We start from the raw sequence: 14,964 nt of genomic DNA, 5'->3' as shown, positions 1-14,964 counted from the left end.
ATAATGAAGAATGGAGAGTGGGACTGCCAAAAAAAGCCCCCAACATGACAGGAACATGGCAACCATATAGTACTATTTTAAACAAAGCATGACAGTGATATAAAGAAACTGAGAAAAACGGGACATTAGTAGAATGTAAGCAGGTACATGGGTCACATATTTCCTAGAAGACAAGTGGCAGCACTTTTACTACGTACATGATCACTCTTAGAAAGCACTTGAAAGAATGGAGAAAATTGAAGAGCTTGGATACTAGGAAAATGTATTGATGAAGTAATTACAGCTAAACTGAGAAGCATTACAAACAGAGTTAAAACTCAGTCTGGTGTCAAGTCACCAGGTAGTAAGGAAAATTTAAGAAAAGGATCTCTTAGGTTATACAAATCAGGGCACCAATAATTAGAGTATTCCACATCTACTCCTCCTGAAACAAAAAAATACCAGAAAGAACAGAGAAAAGACTGGCTTTTGGAAGTGTTATATAAGAACACCAGTACTTAAACCCTACCAATCTATGTAAGACCCAAGATGACTTCAGGCTGGCTGGCCTCCCACTAAGAGGCAGTGTTCTACAGTGAGTGTCATCTACACTAAAGGAGTGCATCACTAGAGCAATGCATTGGTCCAGCACTGGGCTGCATAATTCCACAGGAACCAAGTAGAGAGTGCTAGACATCTTTAGACAGCAATATAGCACACAGGCAAATAAGACAATAAAGGTTAATCACTGTGAATACCTATTAAAGGTTCCTATTAATACAGTACAGTGGACACAGTGTCTGTGCGGGGATTTAGTTTGTTAGACCAGGTCCCTGCTGGCTCAAAACCCTCCACTAGTCAATGCAGCTTGGTCAGATGGGGTCCTATCTCTTTACCCCTTTAGGAATAGCCCAAAACAAGCAGAAGAGAAAAGCCAAAAAACAAAAAATACTGACACAATGAGACTGGATGATACTCTGTAGGTAAAAGGCAGTAAGAGGTTTACAGAGGATGACAATGCATAAAGCAAAAAGCTGTGATAAACTAAATACTGTCTAAAATCCTACCTGCCAAGCCCACTGCAACATTTTCATCATTAAAGAAAAAATGTGTATTTCAATTCCATAGATAACTGAGAAAAGAGTCCGAGATGGTAGGAATTTAGTCACTGCTAAATGTTATTTCTGTGAAAATACATCAACTTTTTGCATTTGGGCACTGATATGATACAGAACTCACAACTCCTCTCTCTATTTTAACATACAGCATCACTCTGAATATCCTCAATGATGAGCTAAAAATAATTTTAGAGAGTCCAACTGGGTTTTATATGAACACTCTTAAGTAACTTTGGCATTTTTCAACTGTCTTCTTCATATTTCAATGCATTAATTAATTTTGTTTCAACTAATCCACACACAGGATACCCAGAATACAAATATTTTAGCTACAAATGACTGCCATAACCAGTTACATACAATAAAATAAGTATGTTTTGTTTATAAAGTGTTGCATGTCACTATGTCAAAGGACAGACATTCAAAGAACATCACATTAGTTAAGCTAGAATTCTATTCTATTACTTTAAAAAGTCTTTTTCAGGTCTCTGACTTAATAGGTTCCAAAAAGAATGTTTTTAGGCAGAACATGCTGTCACAACAAAATGCAATAAAATTTAAAGTAATTTAGCACAGCAAACTGAGAATGCACTATGAGAAAAAAATTAGTAAAACATACATGTATATTCCCAGTGCAAAACTTCTGCAGATAAAATGAAACTGAAAGAGTTAGTTGACACACAATCATACCCAAAAAAGAACATGTATTTTGTTAATAGAAAACTAACTTTCAAAGAAAAAAATTATGTGAACAAAAACTATTCTATATCTCTGAAAAAGTATACACTTTATGGATGGTATTTATATCTTCAGTACACAGAGGAGCACTACTTTAGTTGAAAACATGATTACCTGCTGACTTCAGAACTTAAGTAGCACAGCAGATGAATGGCCCAAAGAAAAGGTCCTGCATATGTTGCAAATGCCGTAAGGAAGATAGCAGGTATCTCCACATAGCTTTCCAGTCCCACAAAACCTGCTGACACATCTACAGTAGCAATGCCATTTGAATTTCCCTAAAAAAGGGAAAAAAGAGTAAATATTCAAATATCTCCAAAGACACATTTAGAATACATTGGAATGAATATTAATTATTGCATCAGTTAAAGATTTACTCTTTAACCCACTTTACACTACAGACATATTCTTTACATCTGAATTTCAATAAAATAGCTTACCAAACAAATGCTTTTATTTAGGATTTACAGGCTAATGAAGGCATAAACAGCATCTATTTTGCATAACCTGTAAATTAACCCAGCTACTGTTTAATAAATGATATTTCAAAAATAAAGAAAAGAGCTACACTAGCTGATCTAATGAAAAAAAGGCATTTTTCATCACACATGCTTCAAACACAATATTGTAGACCTGCTGCCTAAAATTACATCAGGAAATAAATATTTCTTGCCCTTAGAGACAATAGGAATCTAATTAGAGCTGTAACAGAATGCCACATCGCCCATTTGCCTGCCCCATGGCACCAGCACCTGCATGTAAACAGATTAAGACAGGCAAATTTAGAAAGGTTTCTGCTTCCCACGTCTCTGTACCGCAAAAGATTTCATTGAGATAGACCAAAAGTCAGCCTAGATAGCCTGAACCATCAATAAAAGGCTTTCAAAACCTAGTAAGCAAAAAAACAAAAGGAACATACAGCAATTAAAGTATCAAGAGCTGTCTAAGACTTGTATACTTTATGTACCTTTCTCTTCCAATGACCAAAATCACTAAATAACAATAAATAATAAAAAATTTAAGGAAGTGTTTTCAACTGAAAATCTTCAAATATTTAACTTTATTCAAATACCTAAAGTAGCAAATACATCCTGTGATTAAGCAGAATACTTCTTACCTTAGCAGGTCACAGGTAAGTTTCATCAGACCAGTGAGAAAGCTCTGAGATATTCTTACTGTACCTGGAGAAACTGATAGGTTTGTACAGCACTGATATTCTAACAGCTATCAAAGTCTCTTTTTCCACCTAGAGAATCCCAGAACAACCCTAATGTAAGGGCTGTAATCACTAATACCCTTAGACTCACTTCCAGCAGAGCATATGAGGAGTGATGGTTCCACATTTCCCTCAAACCTGACCTGCACTCACCATAGTGACTGCAGTCTTCTTGAACTGCAAGTTAATCCAGCAAGGAAGTGATACCATTAAATACATATCTGTCATAAAGCCCAGAGAATACAGGGAAGCACAAAAATTAGGTAGCTTTTTCAGATACATAAGTAACTAGGCACCAGTGACAGCAAAAAACACCTGTTCTGAAACAGCTCTAAACACTAAGACAAAAAAGCCATCCATGCTGACAGAACCATTCAGAGCTCATACAAAGTAGTAACTGTCCCATGGATGCTACCATGTAGATATCCTCACAATGTAAGGGGAGTTTAAAGTTGTAAAGAGGGCAGTAAAATATGAATTTTACAAAGATATCATACAGTAGAAAAGTCTTGAATTATGACCCTCAGTCTTCCTCATTTTGACATTCAACATGCACCACTGTAGTAACTTACCATTATGCTGCACAGGTGTAATAAATTATTGTTACGCAATTAGTGTAATGTTCAGCAAGGGCAGGAACAGAGGAAAGATTAACTAATAATGAGCAGCTAAAGAAAAAGCCTATCTGTGCCCTAGAACCTTTAAGATGAGACTGGAAAAGAAAGATGTAAATTAATGGTACTCTTCAGGTTTAAGGACTACAGCCAGAGGTCATGGCAAGAGCAGAGAGGTCAACTGTAGCACTTTGAGAATAGGACATGTTGCTGCTCCTCTACAAACAAGTTTGACAGGGACAGGTAGAGAGGAAACCTGCTATCTTTTCCTCCCATCCTTGTCCACAAGGACAGGTCTTTTCCCCACCCCAACCTACTTATTTTTTACTCCCCTCCTTCTCTGCATGATGTGTGCAGAGTAGAAAAGCTGAGACATCAGGAGATCCTGTTCATGTCATGAAGAGCTGAAATGCCTCTTAACACTGTTCACTCCACCTGCACATGGTTGATTCTCGGCCCCCTGGGCCAACCCCCCATCCCACTTCATTATGAGAAGGGGCAGGAATAAACACAGCACTGCAGTGCATATCACTGGTCCTGTGGAACAGGGCAAAATGATGTACTCGCCTCTGGAAGCTAGTGAGGGCAAAGGAAGGAACTAGGAAGGAACTGTGCTCTCGCCCTTCTCCTCAGCTCCTTGTTTCCCCTGCACCAGACTCACTTGGTCTGTCTCTAAATTTGTTTGAAGTGATGTAGCAGAAGAACAATGAGATCAAGGATGCACACATTTGGATTCATACACTTTTAACTCCAACCACACTGTTAGGTGTCAAAACACCCCACTCTTAAATCTTGTGAGACTGATGGATGGTGCCACAGCTACTACTGGAAGAGCCCTGCGGAGCAGTAAGAAGCACTTTTCCTTCAGACTGGACATGTTTCTCCAAGACTGCTTCATATGTTTAAACCAAATTGTCATAGTTTATAAATTCTAATACTCTACACAATACATAAATAATTGACAATTCAAAGTGTCTCCTTTTAACATATCACTGAATTATTTCAAACAATGCAATAGTTTATTTTGCAAAGGGCAAAGAACAGAAGGAGATAATGCATTATTGCATAAAAGCATTCCATAATCCCTCATGATCAAAATCAATGAAGCACATATATAAGGACACTGGCTAGAGAAACTACCCAGAATATTTGCTACAGTAGCAGAGAAGGATCCCTCCATAGACAGAAATGAAAACAACCTTTTCAAAGCTGCAATGACTTTACTGAAAATTTTTCAGATACTACACCATTTACCAAAGATGAGGCATTAATTGAGTATCTCAATTACTTCCTCTGAACTGAGAAGTACAGAAGCGCAAGATATGACTGCTTTAACACAGCAGACGTTTACCAGACTTCCACTGTGCTCTTCACGTACTGGCACTTGTATGCCTTCCTGGTCACTGGAATTCTATATTGAGGAATTTATTTTAATTACTTGTAGCAAATAATTTACGATGAAAAAAGTTCTGCTGTCTCTACACAGACCTTGGAGGTTTAAAGATCCTGAGCAATCTGGTTTGACCTCACAGCTGATGCTGCTCTGAAAATGGGGTGAAACTTGTGGGCCTTCTGAAGTCCTCTCCAATGTAAATCATCCTACAATGCTTTGAAATCGTAACAAGAGAATGCTACAAGCCATTTTAAAATATCACTCAGTCCGTCTCTTTACCTAGAGGCAAGATGAATTAGACCTAAGGGATTCTAAAAAGGTAGAAACGTATTCTGATTTCCTCCAGTGATAAAAAGCCCCAGAAAGTATAAATAAACAAACTTTAAAGGTTTTGAGATTATATTTTCTTTCTTCTGTTCTGCAGATATACTGCACTAAGAAAGGGAACAAAACCACATAAGATTAATAAATAAATACAGGGAATTTTTGTTCATTTACAAGCTTTCATCCAAGGTAATGAAAACATTTTTAGAAATACTGCAATTTTTAGAAATTTACTGCAAAACAGATTTTTTAGGAGCTGCTTTAGTGAAGAGAAACAACCAAGTCATTTACTTCTCTTCTCACTGCATTTGAAGGGTATGTGGCAATGCTAAAGATGCAGTATACTTTTGGGAAGTTACTGATGAGTTATGAGATGTGGACAACTCAAGAGCTTAGGAGAAAACAATCAAACCATTCAAGCTCATTGAAAAATTCATCAAGGAGTCCTTGAGTTTGCAATTCTGTCTTGACAAATAAGTAGCATTCTGACAAAATGTATTAATTTCATATATTTTTGACAATACTGGAATATTTTTAACTTCTCTTCATCAATTTGCTAAAAATTACAAATAAAGCAAAGATCTTACCTACTAAAACAAGATTATAAAACAAAGTGGTTTCACTCAGTTCTACATAAATAACACAGGACTTTATCCAGACAATCTCTAAAAACCTCCAAGCCTGAGGATTGATAAAAAATAGTACCCATTCCTATGAACCTTGTTTACTCTGTAAACTTAGGATTTTCACTGCTCTACTTCCATAAAGTGTTGAAGGACCCTACAGTACTTTTTTGCAAGAACACTGCCTCTTTCATTAAATAAGCTATCCTGAACAAAGCTATTTTTACTCAGCATCATATTCAAAAGGCCAGCACTTATATTCCACACTCAGCCAGACAGAGTTACTGCTTTTGTCATTACATACCCTCTTGTCTACCAAGATTTAATAAGGCTCAGCAACACAGGCAAGAAGTCTCATTCACTTCATAATCACACTATGACATGTGCAAAAAGCAGTTCTCTAAAAAATATATCTCCTACTTCCAATGGAAGTGTTTCATATTTAGTTCATATTTCTCTTGTCCAGCCTCATTTAGCTAACACAGTTTAAATTCAGTATCCAATCTGATCTACACCAACAACAAATTTTCAATTTTTGTATTTGTACTATAAACCTGCTATCATTTTTATATGCCACATTAGATTTTTATGCCTGTCTGGAAATTAAACCCCAGCACCAACCACTCTAAACCCAGTCAGTTTAATAGAGATAGCTCTAGTAACCACAAAACCTGAGGAAACAAACTCAGGGAACACATTTAAATCCATGCCCACAGTGCACAATCCCCAGTAATACATTTGTGCTTCCTTCATATCCTAGAATCTAGAATAGATAACTCTCTCCTGAGACAGTAAACAAGTCACTCACTGTTACCAAGGCAGGCTGAACAGAAGTCAATACAGAAGATGAGAATTTCATGGACTTCTCCAGCAGCAACAGCCCAGTTGTACTTCCCTAATGTTTATGTAATGCCCTGTCTGAAAGACCCTTGCCTAAGTCAGTGAAAGTGTAAGACCTCAGTGTTCATGGTCATGGGCAGGACAGGTAGTTGCTAAACCTGGGACGCCTACACTTCACTCAGTAAAAACCATGTCATGCCACTGGAAGGCACAGAAGTAAGGAACGGGATCTGCAAGCCATTACCAAGCAAAGATCTTCCTGGTTTTCCCAGAAAGTAAAGGAAAATGTTTTATTCAAACAATTAAAATCTGTTACTAAACCATGAGCACTTTCAGAGTTCCACCTTTCATCACCCAGTTAAGGAAAAGTTAGAAAATGTACATAACCTCGCAAAATCACTTATGGCTTTCACCTGAGGTCACTTGTCTATGGTACCCTCCAGACATACAAAAAGACTTAAAGCTTGAATGCCTGCATTTGTCACAAGAGATGTGAGTAAACAGGAAAACCTAATTGCCATGACAAGAGACTGTAACACACCTGACTAGGAGGTTAACCCTACGTGTTTGGGAGAGGGGATTCCCGGTGCAGGGGATAGATTTTTTTTCCAAAAGAGGTACAGAAAATAGCATAGAAATCGGTAAATGTTCACCTGCTGTATATCTGGTATGTATCCTGCATTTATAATTCAGTGACTGACAGTCAATTATCAATATATCATTGTCAATTAATTGTGCATCACTAATAAAACAGTAAGAAATTTCAATCCTGACTTCAAGCTACACAAACTGGGCCATTTTTCTCTTGCAACAAGTCATGCTGACTCATAGAAATGAGAAACTTAAATGGGTATAAATTAAAAAAAGAAATTAAAAAATTAATGAAGCAGTGTGTTTTTTAAGGTTGTCAGCTTTTTAACTATTTTACTTGGTAGTGCAGATCAGAAGGCTGCATACTGAGCAAGACAGCATAAAAAGGGCATGAAATTAAACATAATTTCTGCAGGAAGTTTCTTCTATTTTTGAACCTACAGTCCCAGACTGGAAAAGTTATTCTGGGAATACATTGAGAGAAATTTACCAAATGAAGAGAGTGCATTAGTTACATTTTGAGGGGCATTTGTAGCCTCTGCAATTTTATGAACTACCAGCTCGACTATTCTGCTTTTCTATGCTAAGACTTTGTACATCAGATAACAATTGTGAACAGAAAAAAAAAAGCCCCTCTTAGCTTTGAATGACTCCATTTGTTTCTTTTCATATCTTCAGAACATTTTTTTTGTCAGAGAATAAAAGAATAAAGTTAACATCCAAAGACTGGTATTTTGGTCAAACTCTTAATCTCCATCCTAAAAAGCGCATCTAATGTAAATGTACTTAAAACATTTTTAAAAGAGAACTGAAAATTTGTTCTCTAAGAAATGGGATGTATATAAAAGAAAATACTATCTGTCTAGACTTTTAAAAGCACTTTTTCCCTATCAGAATTGATTTCTCTATCTAACATCTCCAAGATGTTTTGAAAACGGAAAAAAAGAGAAATAGAGAAAACAGAGAAGTAGGACCCAAGCAAAACTATCTTTCTGTTCTACTACAATTCATTTGCCATTTAAACCAGTCTTAAGCATGACGAATAGGCACACATCTTAGTTTTCCCAGTAGACAGACACGAAAAATACTTTTTTATAAAAGACTGTTGGCATGTTCTTTTGAAATTGACAGATTTTAGAAAGTCCTATGCTAAAGAGCGTTAAGAATTTGCCAGAAGTTTTTCTAAGCTGTTGCTAAATCACAGAATCACAGGCTATTCTGAGTTGGAAGGGTCCCACAAGGATCACTGAGTCCAGCTCCTGGCCCTGCCCAGGATGAACCGTAAGCCTCACATCATGTGCCTGAGAGCATCATCGAAATGCTTCTTGAGCTCTGTCAGGCTTTGCGCTGTGACCACTTCCATAGGGAGTCTGTTCCAGTGCCCAAACACTCTCTGGGTGAAGAACCCTTTTCTAATACCCAACTAAACCTCCCCTCACAAAACTTCAGGACATTCTCTTGGATCCTGTCACTGGTCACCATAAAGAAGAGATCAGTACTTGCTCCTCCTCTTCCTCTCACAAGGAAGTTGTAACTGCAATGAGGCCTCCCCTCAGTGTCCTCCAGGTTGAAAAACTAAGTGACCTCAGCTGCTCCTCATACGGCTTCCCCTCAAGGCCCTTCACCGTCCTCATTGCCCTCCTTTGAACATTCTTTAATAGCTTAGTAAACATATATTGCAATGCCCAAAACTCCACACTATTCAAGGTGAGACCACTCCAGTGCAGAGCAGAATGAGACAACCACCTCCCTCGACTGGCTGGTGATGCTGTGCCTGATGCCTTCCAAGACCCCCTCCTGGCTGCCAGGGCACTGCTGACTCAGACTGAACCTGCCATCGACCAGGACCTTCAGGTCTCTTTCCACAGCATTGCTTTTCAGCATCTCATTTCCCAGTCTCTCTGTACATCCAGGGTTGCCCTATTCCAGGTGCAGAAACTGGCATTTGCCCTTGTTGAGCTTCGCATGGTTGGTGACTGCCCAGTCCTCTAATTTGTTGACGTCTCTCTACAGGGCCTCCCTGCCTTCAAGGGAGTCAACAGATCCTCCGAGTTTTATGTGATCTGCAGACTTGCTTAGTGTCCCTTCCAGTACTGCGTCCAAGTTGTCAATGAAGATGTTGAAGAGCACAGGGCCCAAGATGAAGCCCTGTGGAACCCCACTAACGTCAGGTAACCACTTTGATGTTACTCCATTCATTATCACCCTCTGTGCTCAACCTGTGAGCCAATTGCTCACCCACCACACGATGTGTTTATCCAGCTGCATCCAGAAGGATCCTGCGAGAGACAGTACTGAAACCTTTACTGAAATCCAAAAAGATTACATCAACTGGCTTCCCTTGATTAGCTAGATGGGTTACATTTTCATAGAAAGAAATGAGGTTTGATAAGCTCTCATGAAGCTGTGCTGGCTCTGATCCACAACTGTGTAGATTTCAAGTGTTTTTCAGTGTCTCCCAGAATAATCTTCTCCACAAATTTCACCAGGACTGAAGTGAGACTGAAAGGCCTGTAGTTTCTAAAGTCCTGCTTCTTGCCCTTTTTGCACATCAGGACAATGTTCTCCAGCCATTAATATATTTGAAAAAACTCTTTTTAATCTCCCCATATTATTTTTGGCCATATTCAACTTCATTTGAGCTTTGGTAGCATGAATTTTCACCCCACAGCAGCAAGCAGCATCTCTGAATTCTTCCCCATGTCACTTGACCTTGCTTTCACTGGGCATACACCTTTCTTTTTTGCATTATCTCTAAAAGATCCCTGCCCAACCAAGCTGGCCTTCTGCCTCACCTGCTTGACTTCTGACATTTGGGAATTTCCTGCTCCTGTGCCCTTAGAAAGTGATGTTTAAAAATGACCAGCATTGATGGACCCCAGCACACGCAAAAACATTTTCTCAGGGGACCTTACTAATTCCTTGAACAGCCTGAATTTTGCTCTCATCATGCACAGAGTTGAGGTTTTGCTGGCACATTTCCTCCTGTCAGCAGGAATTTTAATCTCAGTGACTCTGTGGTCACTGTGGCCAAGAGGCTGCCTATCTCTACTTCACTCACAAGATCCTCTCTGTTGACAAGAAGCAGATCGAGGAGACCATCTTTCACAGTCAGCTCCTTTAGGACTTGTTCCACAGAGTTGCCATCCAGGATTTTAGGATTCTTCTGGCCCAGGTTGTACCAGCTGTGTGATCCTCCCAGTTAATTTCTGGCAAGTTGAAGTCCCCCATACAGACAAGCGCAGTTGATTTGGAAGTGTCCCTTAGTTCCTCAAAGGAATTCAGCAGCAGCAGCAGTATCCTCCCATGATGACATCCTCATTATTTGTTTGCCCTTTGACTCTTACCCAGAGGTCTCAATTGTGCTATTCCCAACTGTGAGCTCTACACATTCTAACCCTTCTATTATACAGTGCTGTCCTTTCACCTCTTCTGCGCTGTCCATCCCTCCTGAAGAGCCTGTAACCATCCAACAGGGCACTCCAGTCACAGGTTTCACTTCTGACAATGATGTGACATGTCTCTTCAAAGCTGGAGTTTACAGGCATGTGATGGGACACAAAAAGGCAGCTTATTATCTGGGCCTGCTCTCTTTCATACAAACCAGCATGGAAAACAACATGGGGGCAAAAAAGCTTTGGTCTCTTTCTACGAGAAGTTTTGGTAAGTAACTATCACCCAGGTCATTCCCTAGGTCTTACAGTGACAGAAGATGCACAAAGACTGACTTAGAAATCTGGTTCACAACAAAGCAATGGAACATTTTTCATTTCAGAGGTTTGGATGCTGTGATTCAGCAGCAGTCTGTGTGCAAGAAATTTCTTTGTCAGAGATAACTTTTAAAATATCCTTTAGTTTGCTGAAATCTGTATCACACTGGAATTTATTATTTCCAAAGGAAACACTTCTAGAAGAAATGTCAAAAATGCCAGCAGAGTGATGGGGCCTGGGCAAATGCTCTGAAACTGCAAGACACCCAACAACACAATCTGTAGCCAAGGAAAATGGAAAGCACTTCTTTCAGCCTTCTAAAACCCAAAAACGACAATTGTAAGGACAGCTGAAGGTGCAAATCATTATTAGACTTTCACAACCAAACTATTACTTCAAGAAGTCCTTATTTTACTTATTTTCTATTTCATCACACCACACTGACTACAGATACATGGGCTACATGTATCTAATGCACTTTCATCTCACAATAGCTTTTAAGACCATCTCTCATCACATCGCCATGGGCAAATTGATGCAGTCCAGGCTAAGAAAGTAGAAAGTCAAGTGGAATGAAAACTGCTCAAATGCTGAGCCCACAGGGTTGCCATCGGCAGCATGAAGTCTACCTGGAGGCCAATCACTAGTGTTGCCAAAGGGGTTTTTGATTTTGATTTTCACATTTTGTAGATTTTAGGAGCACGGTAACTGTAGCAAATGAACCACAAGTATTGACACACAACACAGAACTGGGAGGAGTGGTTGATACGTTAGATGGGTGTGCTGCCACTCAGAGGCACCTCAACACACTAGAGAAATGGACTCAAAAGAAACTCACAAAGTTCAGCAAAAGGAAGTATCAAATCCAGCACCTGGGGAGGAATGAAACAATGCATTTCCACACTGGGAACTAAGTGTATGGAAAGCAGCTTGGAAGAAATCAGCCAGTCATTTGCCTTCTGTGCAAAGACCAATAGCACCTGGAACTAGGAGAGCCTCGCTAGTTGGTTGAGGGAGATACTCCATTCCTTCTATTAACCCAGATCACAGTAGAGTGCCTGGGTTCAGTTCTGGGGTTGTCACCACAGGACAGCCACGGGTGTACTGGAGAAAGTCCACTGAAGCACAATACAAAAATGATAATAGAAACAAAGCATCTGTCCTACAAACAACTATCTGAAAGAGCTGGGTCTGTTTAGTCTCAAAAGAAGAAGGCTCAGTAACAATGTGTATTAATACTGATAAGGGGGTAGTTCAAAAAATGTAGTCAGACTCTGACATTCTCAGTCACTCAGGAATGATTAGCAGAAGGACAAAAAGCAATACACACAAACTGAAATACAAGACATTTTGTTTAAACATTAAAAAAAGCTTTTTACTAGGTAGGGTGGTCAAGCACTGGGATCAGGAGTGGACACAGTCCAGGCCAACCTTATCTATTTGACCTGCTCTTAGGTGGGGGAAGCGTGAATTGAATCATCTCCAGAGGCATATTCCAGCCTCAACTCTTCTGTAATTTCATGGTTTTGTTAAATTCTCAGCCAAGCATAGCAAGAACTCATTGAAATTGATTGCTTTACAAAAAGATTCAAACCACTTTTTATTGGCCATTTTCCAATAACTAGGATTTTCTTGCCAGCCTATCCACCATTAAATTTCTGGCAGGTGTTTTCAGTTGGTACCTCCGTATTGAGGGCCGTCTCTTCGGCCTCCTGCAAACTGCACTAAGAGCTGCTCTCAGAAGGCCTTAATCAAAGCTAACTGCCTGAACAGTAACATTCAAAGCATGAAAAGCCATTCAACCAAGAAATGTTACATGCTTTGAGCAGGAAAACTGGGTAGAAGAGAAGAATCATGATGATCTTACCTGCATCAGCAGGTTCCTATCCAGACACATACGCTCAGAACACTCCAGCCAACCCTCAGTCTGTAGTTACAAAGTAGGAAGTACCCAAAGCTCTATCAAAGTTTTAACATCCCCAGCCAAGCCTCAGAAGCCAAGACAACACAGGACTCACCACCGAATTTTGTAACAAATCCTCAACCTCTCCTCTTAAACAGAAACAACCTGACTCTCAACTTATCAATATTAATTTAGATGCTGCTACACTGTTTCCAACATTATTAGACGTAGAAAGATCCTCTTCCATGCTAAAGATCCTTTCCTTCAAAGGTATTTGTGGAATTCCACCCTTATTTTCAATGCAGAGAACTATATTACTGAAACAGTAAGGCTTCTCAGGAAAGAAGATATAATTTGATACAATAAGAAAGAAAATCAGTGCTGATACAAAAGCTACTACATGCCTCGGAGCTTTCCTTCAGTCTTAAACTGTATATAGATCTATTGTGATGCAACCAAAGGCTTGTAAGCCTCAAGAATCAGTGAAAAAAAAATCTGCTTTTTATTGGTATAATCAATTCAGATGACATTTTTAAATTCATTATCATGTGAACAGTACTTATAAGGCCCATCAACAGATCAAAATCATGCTGGTATGGGTATCTGATCCTTGTAACTTTTCTGGAAATCTGTTTTGAGGATAAGACACCAAGGTTTCTACAAACAAAACATTAATAAAACAATTAGAAACTAAACTCATCTGAGAACTCAGTAAACTCTTCCTCTCTAATATTTAGCTAGCATTTTATGGACAATATTTCTTTAAAAACTATTCCCCCTTCCACCTCTGCAGCAGGGACAGTATTCATCTTACCTGAAAATAGAAGAAAGCTTGGCCAAACCAGTAGTGCATGATAGTAATCTGTGCTGCATCAAATTTCAGAGGTCTCCAAATATATTTTGTCATCATTGTCTGAATCAGCAGGCAAAACACCAAGACCAATAAATTGTGAGGTCTAAATAGAAGGGCTGCTAGCAGAACCAATCCACTGTATACTTCCCATAATCCTGTGCTCTTCATGCTGGAGTCTGCAGAAATAACCTGTGACTTTAGTAAATCTTTAGTGCCAGTGAAGACTATGCCAAGAACAAAGACATAAACAAAATGTGCTTCAGTAATCCCCCTAAAGAGAAAATAAAATTGAACAAAAATATTAATAAATAGCTAAAACAGAGAGATGAGTTATTTACTAATGCCTATTTCAAGAGAGGTCAGGACCAACCAGTTCTGCCAAACAGGTCAAAATCTAAGGCTGGTACTGGCCAACTTCAGGAGAGAGCTTTCCCAATTACATAAACTCTAGGAAAGGTTCATACTTAAATGAAAACAACTCCAAATCAACGTCAGCAAAAAAAAAAGCTGGTGCTAATAAACTAAATTAATCTAAAATATAAAAATACAACTGTATTTCACAGATTTTACAGAATATTCTGAATTGGAAGAGACTCAGAGTCTCTTCAGTGACTGGCCCACAAAGAGACGGAACAATTAACGTAACCAAAAATAAATTTTTGCTAATACTATTCAAGGTCTAGATGCATAAATATATACATATAAATATGCCATTTATACAGCATGATGAAATTCCAAAAAAATATTCCTTAGAGTGATATGGAAACTTTATTTCAGAAATTGACTTCAAAATTTCTATTTCTTTTAAATTGCACAGCGATTTTTCACAACTCATTTACATAAACACACATTTCTTTTTAGAGAATCAAAATGTCAGTGATAGTATTTGAAGACCCCTGTTTCAGTCTGAAATCTTTGCGCACTTCAGATGTTTTCTCACCTGACACAACTGCACAGGTACACATATGTGCTGGTTTATACCAGCACACTTGTTCCTTGTAACTGTACAGACATTTCAAATTCCTAAGGAATTCCACTACAAAAACATTGAATGTTTTAAG

General features: G+C 38.8%; 1 protein-coding gene across 3 annotated transcripts in view; it reads right to left on the bottom strand.

The window, feature by feature from the left end:
- PIGG (phosphatidylinositol glycan anchor biosynthesis class G (EMM blood group)) overlaps nt 1–14,964 on the bottom strand; it is a 90,252-nt gene that overhangs the window by 26,793 nt on the left and 48,495 nt on the right. For 2 of the 3 annotated variants that reach the window (XM_071580276.1, XM_071580278.1), the window contains 2 exons: nt 13,865–14,174; nt 1,950–2,113 (listed from right to left, as the gene is read on the bottom strand). In XM_071580276.1, coding sequence (XP_071436377.1) covers nt 1,950–2,113; nt 13,865–14,174 — 474 coding nt within the window. Of the gene's footprint in view, nt 1–1,949; nt 2,114–13,864; nt 14,175–14,964 lie in introns of those variants that run through there. The other variant, XM_071580277.1, reaches the window with a different exon arrangement.

This window comes from Pithys albifrons, chromosome Z (assembly GCF_047495875.1).
Source record: "Pithys albifrons albifrons isolate INPA30051 chromosome Z, PitAlb_v1, whole genome shotgun sequence".
In the NCBI taxonomy this organism is placed as follows: domain Eukaryota; kingdom Metazoa; phylum Chordata; class Aves; order Passeriformes; family Thamnophilidae; genus Pithys; species Pithys albifrons.
This window is presented reverse-complemented; position numbering and strand designations above follow the sequence as displayed.